Genomic DNA, 20,134 nt, shown 5'->3' on the forward strand with positions numbered 1-20,134 from the left:
TTTTAGAAATTATAAAGTTATTGGATTATATTAACCATATATCATCAATCTCATGAAAAGAAATAAGAAGCAAAAAATTTGTAGGAAAGCTTTGAAAAGTGAAAAACTTTTCTTTAAAAAAGTAGCAATAATGCATATGATAAATCTCCAATCTGTACTTTACTAGGTAAATAAGCTCAAACTGTTTCTTATAGCAAAAACTGTTATAATGAAGAAATATACAGTACAGTAACTTTAAAAGTTTCATCACTGAATCTTTAATGCTTCAGTGTAGTGCATTAGATATTAGTAACATTTATACAACACTCAACTAAAATATTTTGATAAAGATATGACATGATTTAAACATTAAGTTATATAAAACCCAATGGCTTATACAGTTTGATGCTTCACATCTGCATCAAGTCATCAATCTCAGTACAAATGTTTACATAGACACAAACTTTATGGCTTTCCCATTTTATACCTTCGTGAATTGACAATTCATTAAGCATCAAAACACACACAACCTTGCCATCTTTCTTTGGTTCATGAACTTTAACTTCAAAGCATTCAAGGCATCCTTAGTGAATCCATTGTCTCCATCCATAGAATTTGACCATGATCAAATTAAATAACTCTGGATAGGGCAGACAATAAATCAATTATCTTTACAGCATTATCATTTTTTTAAGACTCTGCCTGGTCAATAACATCTTACAGTCATCATTACTCTTTGGTCTTCCCTGCATGTTGTCAGCAAATAGAACATAACAAGCTCTGCTTTAAATCATGGGTACTCTTGGGGCTGATCATTTCGTTTTGATACTTACTCACAGAGCAAAATGTGTGCAGGGTCTTTTTTGATTTACGGAAACTATTTTGCAAATAGATGGGTAAATTTACGACTTCATGCATTAACAAATGACAGAAAAGTATGCAAAATTTTATCAACAAAAACAGGAAAACATCAGTATATTTGGCGTTCAAGTCAGTCTTAAAAAATACGATCTTTAATATGTATTTTATGGCTTTTCAAGTGCATGTATAATTGCTTTTCAGTTTTCAATCGTTGACGGACTAAACAAACAAGCAACTATCTCACCTGTGAGAAGCGATATGTTCCTTTTTGTGGAAACTACGACATCCAACAATTGAACGATTGAAGTGTTGGCATTATAAAAGAAATGCCAAAAAAGATATCGTCACAGAATATGGAACTAACGATGTCCATATTCTGTGATATCGTGTTTGTTTTTGAAAAATTCTTTATAATTTACTATAGACACCAGGGGGAGGTCGAGAATATTATTTTTCTGCAAAGCGATCATTTCAGCGGAAACACGTCCGTTGGCTGCCATTTTTTTGGCGACCTCGCCCCAGTAAAGTTAGCCGCTCCAGTTATTATAGAACTCAATGCCTTTTCCCCTCCAGGTCTTATAGAACTCAATTGTATATGCTAATCAATGATAGTAATTGGGGAAGCAGTTGGGTTGATATGTTGGAATCAGTTGGAATGCTTTAAGATTTTTAAAAGGAATTATCCTTTCAACAATTTTTCTCATAGCATTCTTCACATGACTCTTCACATGACATTCACCATACATTCCTTTAGCTGAAATTACCTTAATACATGGAAATTTTTCCGTTATACGTATTTCTTAACGACTGCTCTCCTTTAGAATCTTTGGCTTATGACAACTGACTCATTAAAGCATTATGGTTCTATACAAACGCCATCAGAAGCGGGGGTTGGCCAGGCTGCAGCCTTTCAAATAATTTGCTAAAATTCTAATAATTGTTGTGAAAATTTGCCCCACCTTCTCTCTGAACTATTGAAAAAGTCATATATTTGCATTTTCCACCCCCACTAACACCGAATAATAATTTACATCCTAAGGCCAGGGGCAATTTTATCACTTCTCAGGCGTTCATACTTTGGTAGCTTTGAGATCGCTAAGCGAACGTTTAGAGAATCTCATCAAGGCCATCGCTGGTTCACTTTCAAAAGAAATCCGTCGGGTAAAACTGAATACGAGTATGAACAAATAATCTTATTCCACATCATTTAGTTCCTCGAAGACCATCTTCGTTAGGTGGCTCAATTAAGCTGCTCTTTCAGAACTTTTTACGGCTCATACTAGTCAAGCTAGCAGAAATGTTACTATAAACGTTTTGTTGCACGAAGCACATTGTGAGACATCCGCTCGCATTAAACGCCACACTGAACGTGCTACAAGAATGAAAACCACCTCGTAACTATTGCCTGATTTGATATACTTTAGCAACTAGGAGTTACTACTGCAAAGGATTGCTGCCTCTTTCCCCGAGTAGGCAAAAACTGTCATTTGTAAATTGTATTGGGTGTTTTCCATCATTTATCATCTGCCATAAACGACACAACACCAAATGTACAAAAAAGCACAGCAATTTTTTAAACATGCGATTGATATGATAAGCAACAAACTGCAATATCTATTATATTTTTTCACTTAATATAGACAAACTAATTGTGTCACATTTTATCTTCAAATTCTTATATAACTAATTCAATTTATAGAAGAACATGCAAGAAGTAACACTGTATTTATGTATAATATGTTAATATTAATTTGGGAATAATTGACGAGCAGTTTTCCAAAGTTCATTTTACAAAAATTTGCATGCTAAAGGCAAGCGGTAGCAAAGCAATTGCTTCATTTAAATTATTGATCTTTACATGTATATGTTGCAGTTGACATGAAAGTTTGAACTCAGCCAATAACCAATTAAGTCATGTTAACTGGAGCTTAAAGGATGTTTTGTGTATTTTGTTCAATTTGTTGCCAACCAGCACAAGATCAACGTAACACATTTATTAACACCAACAATTATATGGTGTCATCTATGTATCTCTCAGTCTCCCAGCGTTTGTGTGTAAGTATATTAGTTGTATAATCATGATATGTGCGTGTCAGTCTATTCCAAGATCATGTTGTGGTTATCATATTGATAGATACTTTACCATAATAGGCTCTACTACAACTCTCAGTTCGATACTTTTCTTGGCCATCACATTACACATACGTACATATTTTAAAACGAAAATCATTTGAGATGCTCACACAGTTATACTACATGAAACATTTCTTGGCTCTGGGACTGTGTAAAGTCACTATTGAGAGCTTTTACTTATTTATTTACTTATTTATAGATGTACTCTTGTCCACCATGCGGTCAATAAAATATTCGTGCCGTTAAAAGCGCCGATGATAACATGAAAGCACGTTGCTTTTCTAACCGAGTGAATCGCCTTTACACAAATCAGCAATCGTTGATAAAGCCATATTATTGCTATTATTATAATATGTACTTTTGTCAACCATGTGTGATGCGGTCAATGAAATATTCGTGCTATTAAAACAGCCGATAGCATGAAAGCACATTGCTTTTCGATCCGAGTAAATCGCCTAGATGCAAATCAGCAACCGCGGATAAAGCCAATTATTGCTATTATTATAAAATGTACTTTTGGTATGTCAAGACGTAACACATTTAGTTGCATTGCCAACAAAGATGGACAGGCGAATTTAACAATAAATACATATCAAAATTGTTTTGTTTAATTTATTGCTCATAAAAACCTTTAAATAATTAGTAACAATTGCAAAAAATACCAGACTCGCACTAAGTATGCTTCAATTCCATTGCCATGGCAACCCAGCGATCACGGAGTAATTTAAATAGGACAATGTAATTTAACAAGAGCAGCAGGCACAATGAGACGACTTCGTGCCACAGTGGAAATCTATATAGCATGACCAGTTGATAGAAAATGACGATACACAAGACGAATAGCAGCCAGTTGATGAGACGAGTTGGTGTTTGAAATACGAACTAAATTAGAAAAAATGTTTCAAATGTGTGGGATTTATACCATAATAAGTCCTAACATTTACAGGACATTTTCTAGTGTAATGCCTTCACCAATCGTGAAGCAATGATAAAACATTCAGAAAAATGAGGAGTGATCTAACGTTAAGACTCAAGTCTTTATATGCTTCAGTCTAATGTCTTCATCAGCAGTGATCTAAAGTTTTCAACTTTAGTCCTTAAATACTCCAGTCGAGTGTCCTTATATCAGGAGTGATCTGATATTGAAAGTTGAGTCCTTATATACACAAGGTCTAATGTCTTCATCAGCAGTAATCTAATGTTGAAACTTGAATTCTTATGTACTCTAGTCTAATATATTCATCAGGAAAGATCTAACACATAGATTAACATGTAAGTGGCAAACACTAAAACATGAGGCAGTTTGGCAGTTGCAGTGTTTTACTATTTTTTGACTTCGCTTCTGTAAATATCACACACGAGACGAGAAAATCGCCCACATGATGGATTATACCTATCACAATTATAAGTAAATAGACATGTTTATAGCAATAATTAAAGTGCCCTGTCCGGAAAATTTTTTATTTGCGATATTAAATTTAGATGTGATGTCTAACACATCAGTAACAAAAGTTTTTAGTTTGGTCCAATTGTCCCATTTTTATAGTGGTTTGAATTTGGCAAAATTGCTTTTTTTAAGGACCTTGTCCGTCGTCAGAAAAGTCTGGAACGACTTACATTTGTGACGTCGTACAAGGGACACGTCGTTACAAAGTATACATACCAACCACCTTAGATGACATCAGAATTTGACCCCTGACTCAATGCTACGATGGAAAGGGTCCAATAAAAGGAAACAATAAACCACTATAAAATTGGAACGATTGGACCAAATTGAAAACTTTTTTCACTGATATATGTTAGAAATTACACAAAGATTTAATATCGCAAATAATTTTTTTCTGAGAAAGGGCAATTTCACTAGCAAATCCTAATGTACTAATGGCAACAAGTCATGTAAAAATACCAACTGTTCTTCACGTCATGTTACTTTAAGCGTAAAAATCACAACTTCTTCAGAGAAACATGAATTTCTTACGTAAAATCTCCAATGATGTACATCTCCTGGATCGGCAACATTTTGTATTCCTAACGACTTGTAAAGCCTTCTATTCTTGTAATTCACGACGACGTCCTGGGGCCAACTTGTCAATGCTGACCAACTATCAAATAACACGAGATTACCAAATTAAAAACAAGCTTTTCGCTTTCATAGCAATAATTTACTTCACTGATGGTGAGCTGGTGGGTGGAAGAGAGGACAGTTGTCTCCCCTCTATAATCTCGAAATAATAAAGTAGAACAAATAAATGGAGGGGGGGGGATTCAGCGTTTTTATTCTGCAAGCGATCCAGCACTTTGTCTAAATTTAGTAGTTTCAGTATGGCTTTGTTGATCAACCCTTTATCCTTTGCGTTTTGGACGTTTTTCTTGATGTTGCCCTAAGACAACGTTGGGAGAGAAAGGGTTAAGAGCAACATCTATCCATTGCGCAAAGAAGTCTAAGCTGTTTTGAGCCAGGATTTATAGCACTAAAAGGCGTTTCTTCCACTGTGTTGTACACAGGTTGATTTTTCCAGATGGCGATTATCTTGAATAAGTTTTTTTTATTTACATTTTGATACATACAACATACATTGACCGGAGATTGTAGAACTTATCACCCCTCCTCCCGCAGTAAAATTCGTCAAGTGTCTGTCCCATTTTCCTGATCAACAGTAATAAACCACGACAATTTCATAAGTGATGTCACATAAGACGATTTTTTGCAATGTTTCCGAGAACTAGCAGCAGTTTTAGAAACTGACATTCCACTATTTTAAACCGTTTTAGAGTAAAGAGACGTTTATGCCATACACTACGTATAGTCTATGAAGCCTAAGAAAAATCTTGAGCCACTGATACACGCTTTCAAAGTCAAATTGATAGTAAGAAAGAGGAGATACACGACGATAGAAAAACGAGTAACTTACTCTCTGTGATTGCTCAGTGTTTCATCCTCTTCTTCGTGCTCGGCCCACGCTCCGAGATGCACAGCGCACTTACTAAGCGAGTAGCAATAATGTAATGGAACAAAATACTTCATGAGAAGAATCATGGAGCCGATCCAAACAAGGACAACATGCTGACAGGACCACCATACGTCATAGTAGACGTAGAAACGCTGAAACATTAAAAACGTAGAATTTTGGAGAAAGTTCAAAGTTTACCAAATTCACAAATATTCAACTACCTTGATGACGTACGAATTAACGAATGATTTAACTGAATCACGAAGAATGCAGCTGATAAGCGAATTTCAAAGTAACACTGAAAGTCACGAGATCAGTGACGTCAGGCTACGACTAATGAAAACGAAGTTCAGTAGTCGTCGTTAGCATCATTATTAAAATTTAAAGTGCACAGAATGCACAGAAATTCTTTAATATACAATAGATTAGAATCATTCAACGTCGTGGCCAGATATTTGCCAGACAGAAAGTGCATTTTCATTATAAACATAATAATCTCTCCTCTTTCTCTGACAATTATGACCTTATGATTCTTGAAAGTCTTCTCATATATAAGCTTAAACCCTCTCTCAACACCCAAGGCAACTCAATCCCTCTTCAACTTCTCTAATACTTTGCCATTCAATCTTTCATTAATATTGCCCTTTCCATTCTGTCCTGTCATCCAAACTTCGTACTTTCCTCTTATGCAATTTAACATCCTGTAAATATCTGCTTGTATTTAAAGCTTCGCGTAAATATTTATAATTTTATCTGGAGATGTTTTAAGTGAAAGACAAAACGTCGTTTATAAAAAAAGCTTTTATTTTTATTTCTAATTTGTTGTCGTAATGACTTTATTAGAAGTTTTATGTTGGGTTATTAAGTTTACAATGAAAATTCTTCAATATACAATAGATTATAGAAATACTATATGATGACATAAGTGGGGTGATAGTACAACCCGAGTTTTTGAACGGGCGAGTAACAATTAATTAATGGCTGATGTACATAATTTTGATTCCAATCATGTAATACTACAATAGATGGATACCTGCCACGCTATAAGGAATCTACTATACGATGCGATACTATAAATCCGATAGAAACGAATCAACGTCAACCTATATCAGAGCATGCAATCACAAGAGCATACAATCAGAGTATACAATACTCAGACCTGCTGAATAACATGCACAATATTGGTGTACGTAAAACTATCTCTTCCTCTCTTCACCTTTTCCTCTCAGAGCTCACAACAGCGAATCATTTGCCTTCATGTGCTCCACCTCTGATATACTAGTTTCTGAACCTTTCTAACAGCCTCACTCCTGAATCGAACCTTAACACCTCCATCTCTTCAACTTGCAGTTCTACTTTCAATCTTTTTCTCATCATACTGTTTCTGATCCATACAACCGTTTTATAAACCTTTCCTTTCATTTTTGCTGATAATATTTTATACCATAACAAACCTGAAACTGTTCTCTTTCCAATCCATCTGGTATGCAGACGCTTCTGCACTTCTTTTCCACGCATTCTCCATTCCATCGCTCAGAACTGTAGTTAATGTTAAGCAACCAAGCAACTAACCAACATCTTTGCTTACCTTTGCCAATACATGATATATAGTGGTTACCTTGTCCAGTTCACACTCTATCCTTTTATATATTTATCAATTTTTCGAAACAATCTTTCCATTTCCTCACAATACTTCCTTCTTATATTAAAACATTTACTTCTTTCTCCATACTTGCCATTATCTGGTGAACAACGTCCAAATCTCTATGTTCTGCTTTACTAATCTGTTTAAACCATTTTTTCTCAGTCCTCTTTATCCATCCTATTGTACTCCTGTTTACCTGTCATCAATTAATCCTACAACCTTCCTACTTGCCAACCTCCTTATCTGTACGCACTCACGCCTGCCCTATTTAAATACCAAGTCTCTCTATACTTTTTTCAAAACAAATACAACGTGCTTTTCTGCCTGTCCTCAAGAATACATTTGCCTTCGTGTTTCAGTTATCTTTATTGTCTAGAGCAGGGGTTCTTAACCTGGGGTCCATGAACCCCTAAGGGGTCCATGATGGTGCTTTAAGGGGTCCGCAAATCCAAATAAGAATATCTACAGTAGGCTACGTATTTCTATTGACCGATTAGAACCTAAAAAAGCAACATCGTTTAATGATCGTTCGAAATATATGCTCACAAATCTTTGGACGGAATAAAAACAAGATGTTTTCGCCTTCGATATGTATATTTAACAGTTAAATTTTAACTGAAGTATGATTGACATGTTTTTCTTTTCTATTGTGCATTTATAATTAGTAGTCTAATGTTTCTTACACATCGCATTTGTGATAAATAGGCCTATGTAATCATACACAATGTCTATGACATAGACATTGTGTATGATTCTATTACGACATAGAGTCTATGTCGTAATAGAATAAATAGATTGAACAAAAAACCGTGCAACCTTCGCATTGATTTAAAAAGTTATTTGCGTTCTACTTATTGGTTACTGCACTGTATTTTTTGATTCTTTATGGTTTTGTAATTGTTGTATAACTTAATTGACTCGGTAATTGATTTATTATTCATTATTATTCGTTGAATTATTAATTTGCTTCTGTTTGGTCTGCAAATTTCTGGACTATATTACTAAGTTAATTAAAAGCTAATTTTGACAATTGCGATGTGTTTCTTCTAAAGGGGTCCAAAGCTTTCATTAGAATGTTTTGGGGGTCCGTGACCAACAAAAGGTTAAGAACCCCTGGTCTAGAGCCTTTTTCCACTCTTCCTTAAAGACCATCAACTCGCTAGCTTCTTATCACGTTCACCTCATTTTTAGTCCATGCTCTTAGTCGTAAACCCTTATCATTCTCCCATCTATTAATTTTTCCTAAAAGACCACCAACTCTTTAGCTTTTTATTTCACATGTCCAACATTCGAAATCCATACTCTCGGCCGTTTGCCTTTCTCGCATCTTTCTGAAAACCTACACGTCTTCCTTTTCTCTCTCTTCGACCTGATAGCGTTTGTTTTTAACCCGGGCCTCGAGTCTCCACCGATTCGGTACAGAAGTAAATAAAACTGATTTTGACTGCCCCCTTGATAGAAAATCCTGGCTACACCACTGCCTTATTCACATAATACTTTGAAAAAAACCGTAATGAAAGAATCACAACTTACCTTTGAAAATCTCATCGGAATAAAGCCGACGTAATACGCGCATATAAATGACTGAAAGAGGACTCTTTTGATTTTGAAATTGAAATCCAGTCTGTGTCCTTCGGCTTCCGACCGTACGACGTCCGGAGATACCGAACAATGGCGTTGATTGAAACGCAATTCGTTGTCAGCCTGACAACTGCTTCCCGAATCACTCGACAAGACTTTGTTCCTCGGCACGCATCCTTGATGTATGACTTTAGGAAGTACTTTCTTTAGCTTTAGCTCCATCGTGAAACCAAACACCCAAAGATAGGTCATTGTTCTACGATGTGTAAACAAAAAACAAAAACGATACATTTCAATACGATCCACCTTCAACATACTACATTATTGCATACAGTCCAATGCCATTTCATTGCACAGGAGTAAATTATTGTCAACAATTCATTTATAAAAATAAATTTAGAAACATAGCTTAATTGTTCTATTAATGATGAGGTTAACCAAGTTACAACATACGCAAACAGTCACACATAAACATTTTCAATATTTTCTCACAAAGAAATAAAAATATTTTTCTCTCTTCATTTAAGCTTGACGAGATGACAACCTTTCGGCATCAACAAGTTTCATTTGTTCTACTTGCAAGCACAATGAAAGAAATACATACACCAATGAGCAAAGCATGATGTAGCAATAAACTAATAAATTTAAAATGTGTATTTATTGAACCATGTAGTGCACTACCACTCTAATGTGTCAACTTTCTTTTGTTCTTATTGTTATTAACATACTACATTATTAGATACGGTCCAATGCCATTTCATTGCACAGGAGTAAATTATTGTCAACAAACTTGCAAACAATACAATGTCGAATTTTGGTGCAAAAAAAAACACCATTTTTTGGCTGGTCAAGCTCGATCTGATTTAGAATATTTACGTGAAGTACATACGGATAAATGAAGAGTAAGATATTCACAAGCGACGTGGTTCGGTACAGCTGCAACATCAGTATCATGAATGCAGCCATTACAAGCACCAGAATAAGTCCTTTGAGAAGCGCAGAACAAACAATCCACACTGATGTCATCTCCTTGATCAGCACAATCTGGAATATAGAAAATAGTCACGAAGCATAATAGTGAAATGGTACTGAGCTAAGTTACTAGTGAATGGTTTGATAAATAATATTAACCCAGATTAATTGAATGAGATTGAATAGCAATTAATTTTTTTCTATATGAGTTGATTCAACTTATATTTAAGAAAAAATAAAGATGTGCTTGGGAGCAAGTACCATGTCCTTAACACTTCAGTGGTCATTGTTGCACATGAACAACAATCATGAAACCAAAGTCCAGATAACAAAGGTTTAAACAAAATGGTACATAAACCTGTGCAGTTGCTAAGCTTTTACTCCTACAATGAAAATATATTTGTGTTCATTCACTGGAAAAACAACAGATGGAAGAAATTTTCTAAAGAAATGAATCATAATTTTGCTGAAAAATTTGCATTGTAGGAGAATATAAATGACTGGAGTGGCTTCGCCACTGAACCTATGGAAGATATAGATTATTTCAGGGAATGCACTAGTACGTTTATTGGGAGAGAGTGTATTTGCATTTTCAGTTGTATCCAACTGATTTCTTTAGAAAGCCAATTTACTCTCAAAGGAAATCAGTCAAGCACAAGTGAATATATGAATATACCCCCCCCAAATTAGCATTGGAGTAGCACCCAAGCATTGTGTGTGAGTGGTATAGGGGATAAGTACCAAGCTATAGCAAATAAGCACAAGGACTATGATAAACATAAGAAGAACATAAATATCTTAACATCTTTTACTCCTGCACAATGTTCTATGTATGTGTTTGAGAGACTGTTGTTGGTTCATGCATATCATGCATAAAGGAACATCTCAATATGAAATTAAGCCCTGGAATTAAAGAATGATTACTCAACCTGCTTAAAAACAATCCATCCAACTCTTCTCATAAGGAAGAGAGCAATGACCAGAACTTCTTGGTAATTAATCAAGTGATAGTTCTAGAGAGATAATAGAAGAGAATAAAGCAAAGGACGATGAAGGAGAGATTGTGGTTCCATCAAGGGATTGCATTCGATAAAACAAGAGAACTGTTTTAGGTGAAATCACAGGAATGGCTAATGGGTTGCAACCAAATGTTTACTGTTTTTGGTTTGAATGATTATTTTATTTATCATTTTTTCATTTATAAAAATGAAGTTAAAAACATAGCTTAATTGTTCTATTAATGATGAGGTTAACCTTGTTACAACATACACAGTCACACATAAACATTTTCAATAATTTCTCACAAAAACATAAAAACATTTTTCTCTCTTGATGAGATGACAACCTTTCGACATCAACAAGTTTTATTTGTTCTACTTGCAAGCTATATGATTCCTTTCTATGTCGTGTGTGAATCAGTAAGGAAAAACCAATTGCAATTTTTTCAAGGAAAATGCACACCAAAAGTCTTATTCAAATCAAGATTAGTTTTTACATGCAGCAACATAGAGTAACAATGAAAGAAATACATACACCAATGAGCAAAGTATGATGTAGCAATAAACTAATAACTTTAAAATGTGTATTTATTGAACCATGTAGTGCACTACCACTCTAATGTGTCAACTTTCTTTTGTTCTTATTGCTATTTACATCATACCATAAAACATCATATTGACATCAGGTTACAAATAATGCCAATTTGAATGCTTGTAATCAATGCATAATATTACCTTGTTTTGAAAGTTTGAAAGAGTGATGGGCATTTTTTATATTTTAAATAAAACAAAGTGCAAAGTGTACATTGTTAATCTGTACACTGTTTAAAGTGTTCACTGTTTTATTAAAAGCACAGAAAAAAACTCGAAAAGAATTTCGTAGTAAAAATTTTTTTCTCTGTTGATTAACTCATCCAATGTTGTTAATAATATACTCTTAATTGATCAAAGCAACATCTTCCTGTGAAAAATCCCCAATCAAATATCAATAAATCAACCAATAAAAATGTGTTAGGAAATACAGAAGTGGATGGCTGCAAATATTAAATTTTTTAAAGATCTTAAAATCATCATTTGATCATTTAGACATAAAATCAATCGAAAAAATATTTCTTATTTAACGCATGTGAACGTCAAACCCCATTGGCCAAGTTACAATATCAAGCACTTCAAAATGACAAAAGCTTGCGATATCAATTTACAATTACAGGTGATGATATGAGGTACTATATGTACAAAATGTACATTTTTCAACTTTTGCACAAACAAGCACATTGCATTACTTTCAAACGCCTTTCAAAGAAATTGTTTGAATTCTCTAACACAATGTAAACAAAAGTCGACGTAAAAACGAAACACAAATATAATACATACCATTTGGTAAATATTCACATACTGACTGAGCAATGCGATAAGTCCGTAAACCAAATAAAAGAATTCAAAACCAAGAGCTGTAAAAACGGGAGTCATAGGATGATCTCGATGATAAATAAGCGGTTTGTTTAGAGTGCTAACTCTTGTAGTTAAGGAGGACGAAGTCGGTGATGCTACGTTCGAATTGGCAGGCATATTCCTTTTTGAGAAAAATGAAAAAACCCCGTAAATTTCTTCTACATTTGACAATGCAAACGACATAACTATTGCTTATTCAACAATGCGATTATTTATACTACGCCAATGTAGGGAAACAGGAGTATTTCTGGCATTTTCATTCAAGGGTATGAAAAATACAAACGTATATTATATTAAACGCAAATACACAACGTTAATTTGACATATGCCTGAAAATAACTTAGCAGGAAAAACTATTACTATAACCAAAGCAGTAATATCATTACGTTGCAGATTGCTTTTGTACAGTATTGGACCAAATATAATAGATATGCTTTACAACGTATTCATTGGAAAACATCAACACAGCATTCATTGTCGCTTACCGAAGATTGTAAACTTCACGTGAATCATAATGAGCTTTTACATTCGACCTGTTGTTTTTTGAAGATGCAATCTTTCGGCCAGCCGGCATAAAATAAACTCTTTTGTAGCGATGAAACAAAATGACATGAAAGCATAAATAAAGACAGGGTTGTGAATTGTATGCCTGCTTGAGCATGAGTACAGGAAGCATGCTGGAGTTTTGCATTTCCTGCTGATACACAATGCTTTGGAGGGGAGAAAGACGTTTTAAAAGCAGGGGGGGAGAGGAATGAAATTGCTTGAGAGGAATGAATTGCTTGAGAGGAATGAAATTGCTTGATCGGACGAAAAAAGTGACTGGCTTTCTCGATATTTTTAGCTTAAAATTATGGTTTGTAAACTGCTGCAAACACATTCTTGGATATCACTTTAAATTCATTGGCTATGTTGGTGGTGTTACAAAGGAATATTTTATTAATGCTAATGTAGGCACACGAGCTGACGGCGAACGGCGTTTTTTTTAAACAGTTTACACTAGTGGTTAATAGTGAGCGAAGAATGAAGAATCGCAAATCAAATAATAAAAACTGACTCCATAAATACTTCCATTCTCGCAATTTATCTTTAATTTTGTTAATTTAATGTTCGGATAATCATGACATGATAATCAATGATCATGACTGAACAGCTGCCGTGACGTCCCGCTGTGCGACGGGTTTGCCGTAAAATTATCGACCTGGAGAAGCAAAAAAATGAAATGCGGGTTCCCTTCGTTCTTCAAAAGTTGCAATGTTGAAAACTCGTTCTTGCAACAATGTTTCTCTCGCGTGCTATTCACCATTGCGTAGTTTCCAACAAATTCATTTCCGTTAGCTGAAATGATGGTGGCAGTAGATGTGGTGAGAAGGGGCGAATGGAGGTTCCTCCAACAACTCCCTCTAGTGCTACTCCATTGGTGCTTTCCAGTCACCAAGTGTTTATTATGGTACTTCTTCAGGCTGTTTTTAAACGTCGAATTTTGAATGTGTCGAATACAATTATGTAAAAATAAAGTGAGCATCTCTTTTTTTTGGTCAGCTGCCATTTGCGCAAAATTATAACTGGAAGGCTACCTTCGCCCCGAAATTTGAAGCCAAAGTCGGCAGTATTGTTCACAGTCTTTCCACGAATGTGATCAGGGCCGGATTAACCATATGGCAGAAGGGGCGTCCGCCCACAGGCCCCGCACATTAGGGGTCCCGCGCTTTATAAGTTCTAATTTTTTTCGGCGCGTTGGTAGACGGAAAAAGGGCCCAAGACCCGTAATATAAAATAACGTAACTCCAAAAAGCGAGGTCCCATAAATCAAAATAAATGCTTTTTAAAGCATACACGATCGGAGCAAAATAAATAACGCAAGATATTAGAAATCAAAAGGCGAGGCGAAATAAGATGTGGGATATTGCATTGTTTTCAGCATAGCAATAAAATATCGTAGTTAAGTCAGTTTCCAGTTAAGATTTCTTTGTTTTAAGTACGTTTTGTAAGTTCTTTCTTTGTTTAGTTAATTCTTCTTTTTTGTTGTACAGTTAATGACGTAAAAGGAAAGCTCGACCTATGTTTTGTCGTAATTACCGTTAGTATAAATAGATGTAAGTAATTGATTCTAACAGATAGCATAGAAATACCTCAGAGATGTAATTTACTTGTCGTTTGTAAAATAAATAAAAGGTTTAAAATGAAAAGTGTTCGTCTTTGTTACAGACGAGTCTTACGAGCTATATGCTCTATAAGTTCCCAAGGTAGCCGTGACCGGGACAAAAATCGCAAATATGAGTCTAGTCTGTCTAGAACGGCAAAACGCAAGGCAAAGAAGGAACGTGTTGCATGGTAAAGTAAAGTTTTGAATAAAGTCCCTATGATATTCACACTGTTTTCTCCAAAGACTAGCGTTGGCAATTGTGGCGGCAATGCAGCTGAATGCAGCGCACAGGCCCTTACGGATTTGCAATCTACTTGCAATCCTGCTGAGTCGGCTATTAATGATACGGCCATGATCGTGGCAATAGTGACAGATTCCGTGCAGAAACACTGACAATAACATCTGGTGATACATATGCAGTTGACACCTACTCCTGTGATTTAGGTATGTGGCCTCCCAATGTTTCGGATAGCATGAAAAAATACTGGGTAGCAAAAGGAAGTAGCAAATGTAGAAATTTGGATGCAGATTTTAGTGCACCTTCCAGAAAATCTGTGGGAGAAAAATTACAAACGCCAGTACCAGAAAAGTTTGTTTACATACACGCATGAGCTCACAAAACAGCAACACCCTCGAACCCGGCTCTTTTACTCGCCAACTCTGCTTTGCATGTAAACTGATGAACGACAGTAACGTTTTTGGGAAGCAAGGATATAACGATTGGAAACACGAATCCAATAAAATCCTATTGCTCGAAAAAAATGCATTGCACCCAGAGGCTGTGATTCAGCTGCTCCGACGAAGTGATGCTGGTTGCCGTGTTGATTTGGAACTAGTTAAACAGGCCAATGCAGAACGCGATTATTGTCGTGCTGTACTTCAACGGATAGTAAAAACTATCTGTTACCTATCTGAACGCGGTCTACCGTTTCGTGGCTCAAAAAAAAAATCATCGGATCACCCAGAAAAGGTAACTATTTGGGTACTTTGAAAAGTCGCTGGGTTTTTCAAGGTAAAACACAATCCTGACGGAACTGTGGACAGACTTAAACCTCGTTTGGTCGCTCAGGAATATTCTCAATCCGAAGGTATAGATTACCAAGAAGTATTTTCACCTGTGGTGAATAATACCACTATAAGATCTCTTTTGGCTGTTGCGAATATCTGTAATTGGGAAATTCATCAAACGGATGTCCAAACAGCGTTCTTACAAGGAGAATTGCAAGACGAGATATATATGAGACAGCCCTGTGGTTATGTTAGCAAAGACAAACCTGAGTTTAAGCTAAATAAAAGTATTTATATGGCCTCAAAAGGGAGAGCAATATGTTGGAATACTTCTATTGACACTTTCCTCATATCGAAGGGATATGAGAAGTCAGGTGCAGATCCATGCGTCTATGTTAAGTCAATAAAGCAAAAGGATGGAAAGATTAACTTCGTGATAATGGCTCTTTACGCCGACGACATGCTGTGGTTTTCCAACAATTCAGAAATGTTGAAGAAGGAAAAGATTATGATTGCTGAAAGGTTTAATGTAGATGACTTGAGAGAAATAAAGTATGGTCTGGAAATGGTTTTACAACGAAACCGTAAGTTAAAAACACTGTCCATTAGTCAGCCAAAGCAGGGGCAGTGCCAGCGCTATGTTGTTTGGGGGTATCGGCAAAATTTTGCTGAACAGTGACATAGATTTGCTGACTAAATTGCTTAACGCGATGAAATTTCGTAACCCAAACAAAGAATAATAATAACGCACGTGATGTGCAGTACGTCATATTATAATCTCTGGGAAAGACCGCAGAGAACACCACAATCCAATGGCGGTGAGGTTAAGCGTTCAGAGAGTGACAATTTGTATATATAATTAGAAATATTGTGCGTGCGTTCTTGCTTCAATCTTATCCAGTATACTACACCAAAATAAGAAGGTTGTGCAACAATAACGAATGAAAATCCTTGAAAAACAATGGAAACGAGATGCCAAAAAACATATCTATAAGATATTTAATGACAGAAACAGATAGCGAGGAAAAGAGGACATGTCTAACATTTTTAAGTTTACAAAAACAAATTGGAAATTTTTTTGCATTCTATTGCGTTATTGTAACGCGAAAAAACTAAAATTTTCAAAGAATTTACGAAGTCGTTGACTTGCGCCTTTGGTATGAAAATGTTTAAGAACCAAGTTTGCATTGTTCTCATATTATAGAACTCAATGGTTCTATAATAACTGGAGGGGCTAAGTGGACTGAGACCTGACGCCAAAAAAATGGCGGCCAATGGACCTATTTCCGCTGAAATGATCGCTTTGCAGAAAAATTATATTCTGGACCTCCCCCTGATGTCTATAGCTAATTATACAGCTTTTTCAAAAACAAACACGATATCTTTTTTGGCACTTTTAAAATGCCAAAACTTCAATCATTCAATTGATGGATATCGTAGTGTCCACAAAAAGGAACATGTCGCTTTCACAGGTGAGACATTTGTATTGTTTGTTCATCAAAAATTGAAAAGCAATTGAACTTGAAGCCTAAGCGATAAAATCCGACTGTTGTTTTCCTGTTTTTGTTTTTAAATATCAACATACTTTTCCACTTATTTGTTAATGTGCGAAACAGTAAATCTTTTTGAAAAAGAGTTTCCCTGACGCGAAAACAGATTCTGCTCATTTTACTCAGTGGCAGATACTATGAAGAAACGATCTCCCCCAAAGAGAATCCATGAAGTAGAGCAGAGTTTGTTCTAGTCAATATTCTGACAACATGAAGAGATGATCGGATAGCAAAATGTTTCTGGAATATGATGCAGTACCACTATTTCATAGATACTATATGCTATTGACTAGACAGAGTCTAACTGCAAATGCTAAGGCTGAATACAAACAAAGGTAAATGATTTACGGACTTCCCTGTCCAACAGTTATTTGAACTTAGACTAATTCTATGGATGGAGATAATGGATTTAATAAAGATGCCTTGAATGCTTTGAAAGTAAAGGTCAAGTACCAAATAAGATAACAAGGTTATGTGTGTCTTGATGCTTGATGAAATGTCATGTAAAAAGGTCATAAAATTTGTGCTTATGTCAATATTGATACTGAGATTGATGATGACTTCCTGTATCTGTTCAATCCATCCAGTGTGTTTTGTATAACTAAATTGTAAAATCATGTCACATCTTTATTGAATTATTTTAGTATAATGTTGTTGGAATGTTACTTATATGTAATGCATGCCATATTGAAACATTAAAGATTCAGTCTTAATGCTTAATTTCACTCTTAATGCTTATTTTCTTCTTAATTTCAGTTTTAGCTGAAAAAATATTTTGAGCTGATTCCTAGGAACTCCTCCATCCTTGATTGACACTTTGCAGCAATATGACTTGTTAATACCCATCTTTGAACTGTTCCTTCTGATGTACTATAGCCAACAATTCCACATGCACATTTTTGCTCTTTGCTGATTGTTTGCTCTATAGCTTGATCTGATGGTATCTTGTTGAGACTTCCTGGTTGTCTTCTGACAGAAAAATGACCTGCTTCAAACTCTTGGTGTATAGCAGGATGTGTTTCTGGAAGCTTTTTCATGGTTACCAGGTAGTAGGTCAGAAAGCGTGCGCATTTGGGACGATCATAGCCAAACATCCAGGGAAGCATGTTTTCTGTCGATTGCAGATGCAATTTCCATTTCCCGAGCTTGATTGATCTTGAAAAATCGAGTAACGGATGCTGTTGGACCAAGAGAACCATTTAAGACAGAATCTTCATAAATTTGTAACTCATCGAGCAGACTGGCGTGATGTCAGCTAAGGTTTTATAAGAGTTGCTTTGTTGGAGAGGAAAAGAATTTTTCTAACTCAACTGAGTTGACTAATCTTTCATAAAGCTCACTCTGTTTTGTCGTTTTTCGAATGTTTAAAACTATCGAAAATAAGTCTTTTCACCAGGAGGATTTGCCTCGATTACGATATCGCGAAGACTAGCATCAGCAAACCTCTTTCCGAAGCAATGAATATACACATTGTATGAAACCCGCCAAGCCGCAAAACAACGAACTGCTTAAGATCTATGTACCTTGGATTCATCATAACTTCCACAGCCTTAGCGTATATTGCCATATCTAGCACCACATCTGTTTCGATTAAACCAAGTTTTTCTGCCTTCACCTTTGATTGACTGAGGAGTTCCAGAACAGTATCATGGGACGTTGGAGATCTGTTAATCGACGGCAGGTATCCAATTTTATTGCAGCTGTTGCTGTCGTTATCGCACAACAAATAATTAAAGCCTGTCCAACTAGGTATCTGCTGCTCGAAATTTGTTTGATTGACTTGAGTTCTGGCGATGATCCAAACAATCTGGTATGAGCCGTAGATTAACACACCTTTACATCTCTACATGAGGTATTCAGTTAGAAAAGGGGACAATATGTGACATGGGACAACATTTCATGTATGTGAAATACTAAGGTTTCATACCATTCCAGTCAAATTGTCAAAATAAAAAGCTTCATGGATCAGAAGACTCAAAATCACAGGTTATAGTAAACAGCTTCTCATGTAATCAATGTTAGTTTTCTCAAATCTTAAACAATATGTAGTATAACTGTCCAATAATTGAATGATCAATGATCATAAACTGAAAAGCCCCAAACATTTGTTTATGATAAAGTAAATAATGGTATGGCGCCTTATGGCTACAGATTTTTTGTCCATTGAAATATATTTGCAGGAATGTAGGATTTCGCTGCCATATAACGGCCACGATTCCCCAAGCACTAAAGAAATCATAGCTAAAACTCACTCGTCAACAACAATTTTAGAAGCATCAATCTGCTTACCATACGCCATATTGACATAAATCGCATCACACACTCGCATAAATTGACTTTGATATATTACATTCATGCATACACTTCACTTGTCTTGTCTGATAAAACTCAAAACAATGTTGGCTTTCTTTTGAACATCAATGACTGAAATATTAATGTCTTATGCAGTGCGGTGTTTAAAATTAAATGAAGATATGATCTTCGCACTTTGCTGGACAATTTAAGCAATCATCTCAGGACCTGAAAAAATCAGGTGACTCAACGGGATTCCGTTGAGTCACCTGATTTTTTCAGGTCCTGAGGCGAAAGTTCATATCTCATTTAATGACTGAAATGTCGCTCGCGAGATCGTCTTTGCCAAGCATTTACAATTTATCCATAAATTTTTCACCCTCTTGAAAAAATTCACAGTTTGGACAGCAGCATTCATGTCAATATATCAATTTGTAAAAGATTTCCATAAATTCCATCTGATTGTAGTTTAGTTTCTATCATGCTTATAAAAATTACTATGAAACGATCAAACATTCAATTCAGACAGTGAGCTTGACTATGTTAGTTCAGTTGGCTATCAGTCG

At 35.6% G+C, this 20,134-nt stretch overlaps 1 protein-coding gene across 1 annotated transcript; it reads right to left on the reverse strand.

The window, feature by feature from the left end:
- Positions 1-3,571: 3,571 nt before the first annotated feature.
- LOC124442501 (transmembrane protein 39A-like) lies at positions 3,572-13,252 on the reverse strand. Its single transcript, XM_046993007.1, has 8 exons — positions 13,058-13,252; positions 12,495-12,693; positions 11,052-11,135; positions 10,040-10,194; positions 9,103-9,406; positions 5,886-6,076; positions 4,952-5,075; positions 3,572-3,855 (listed from the first exon to the last, which is right to left on the reverse strand). Exons 1-8 carry the CDS (start codon positions 13,246-13,248, stop codon positions 3,646-3,648), a joined length of 1,458 nt encoding a protein of 485 aa, XP_046848963.1. The 5' UTR covers positions 13,249-13,252; the 3' UTR covers positions 3,572-3,645.
- Between the last annotated feature and the right edge of the window lie 6,882 nt (positions 13,253-20,134).

This window comes from Xenia sp. Carnegie-2017, unplaced genomic scaffold, assembly GCF_021976095.1.
Source record: "Xenia sp. Carnegie-2017 unplaced genomic scaffold, XeniaSp_v1 HiC_scaffold_20, whole genome shotgun sequence".
Lineage (NCBI taxonomy): Eukaryota > Metazoa > Cnidaria > Anthozoa > Malacalcyonacea > Xeniidae > Xenia > Xenia sp. Carnegie-2017.

Bases quoted from the DNA above. Each gene is read 5' to 3' on its own strand.
- LOC124442501 (XM_046993007.1), bottom strand. From the start codon at position 13,248: ATGCTTCCTGTACTCATGCTCAAGCAGGCATACAATTCACAACCCTGT. The intron at 12,694-13,057 runs GTAAGCGACAAT...TTTCTCAAAAAG, and splicing joins CGTGAAGTTTACAATCTTCG to GAATATGCCTGCCAATTCGA. The intron at 9,407-10,039 runs GTATGTACTTCA...TACACATCGTAG, and splicing joins ATCTTACTCTTCATTTATCC to AACAATGACCTATCTTTGGG.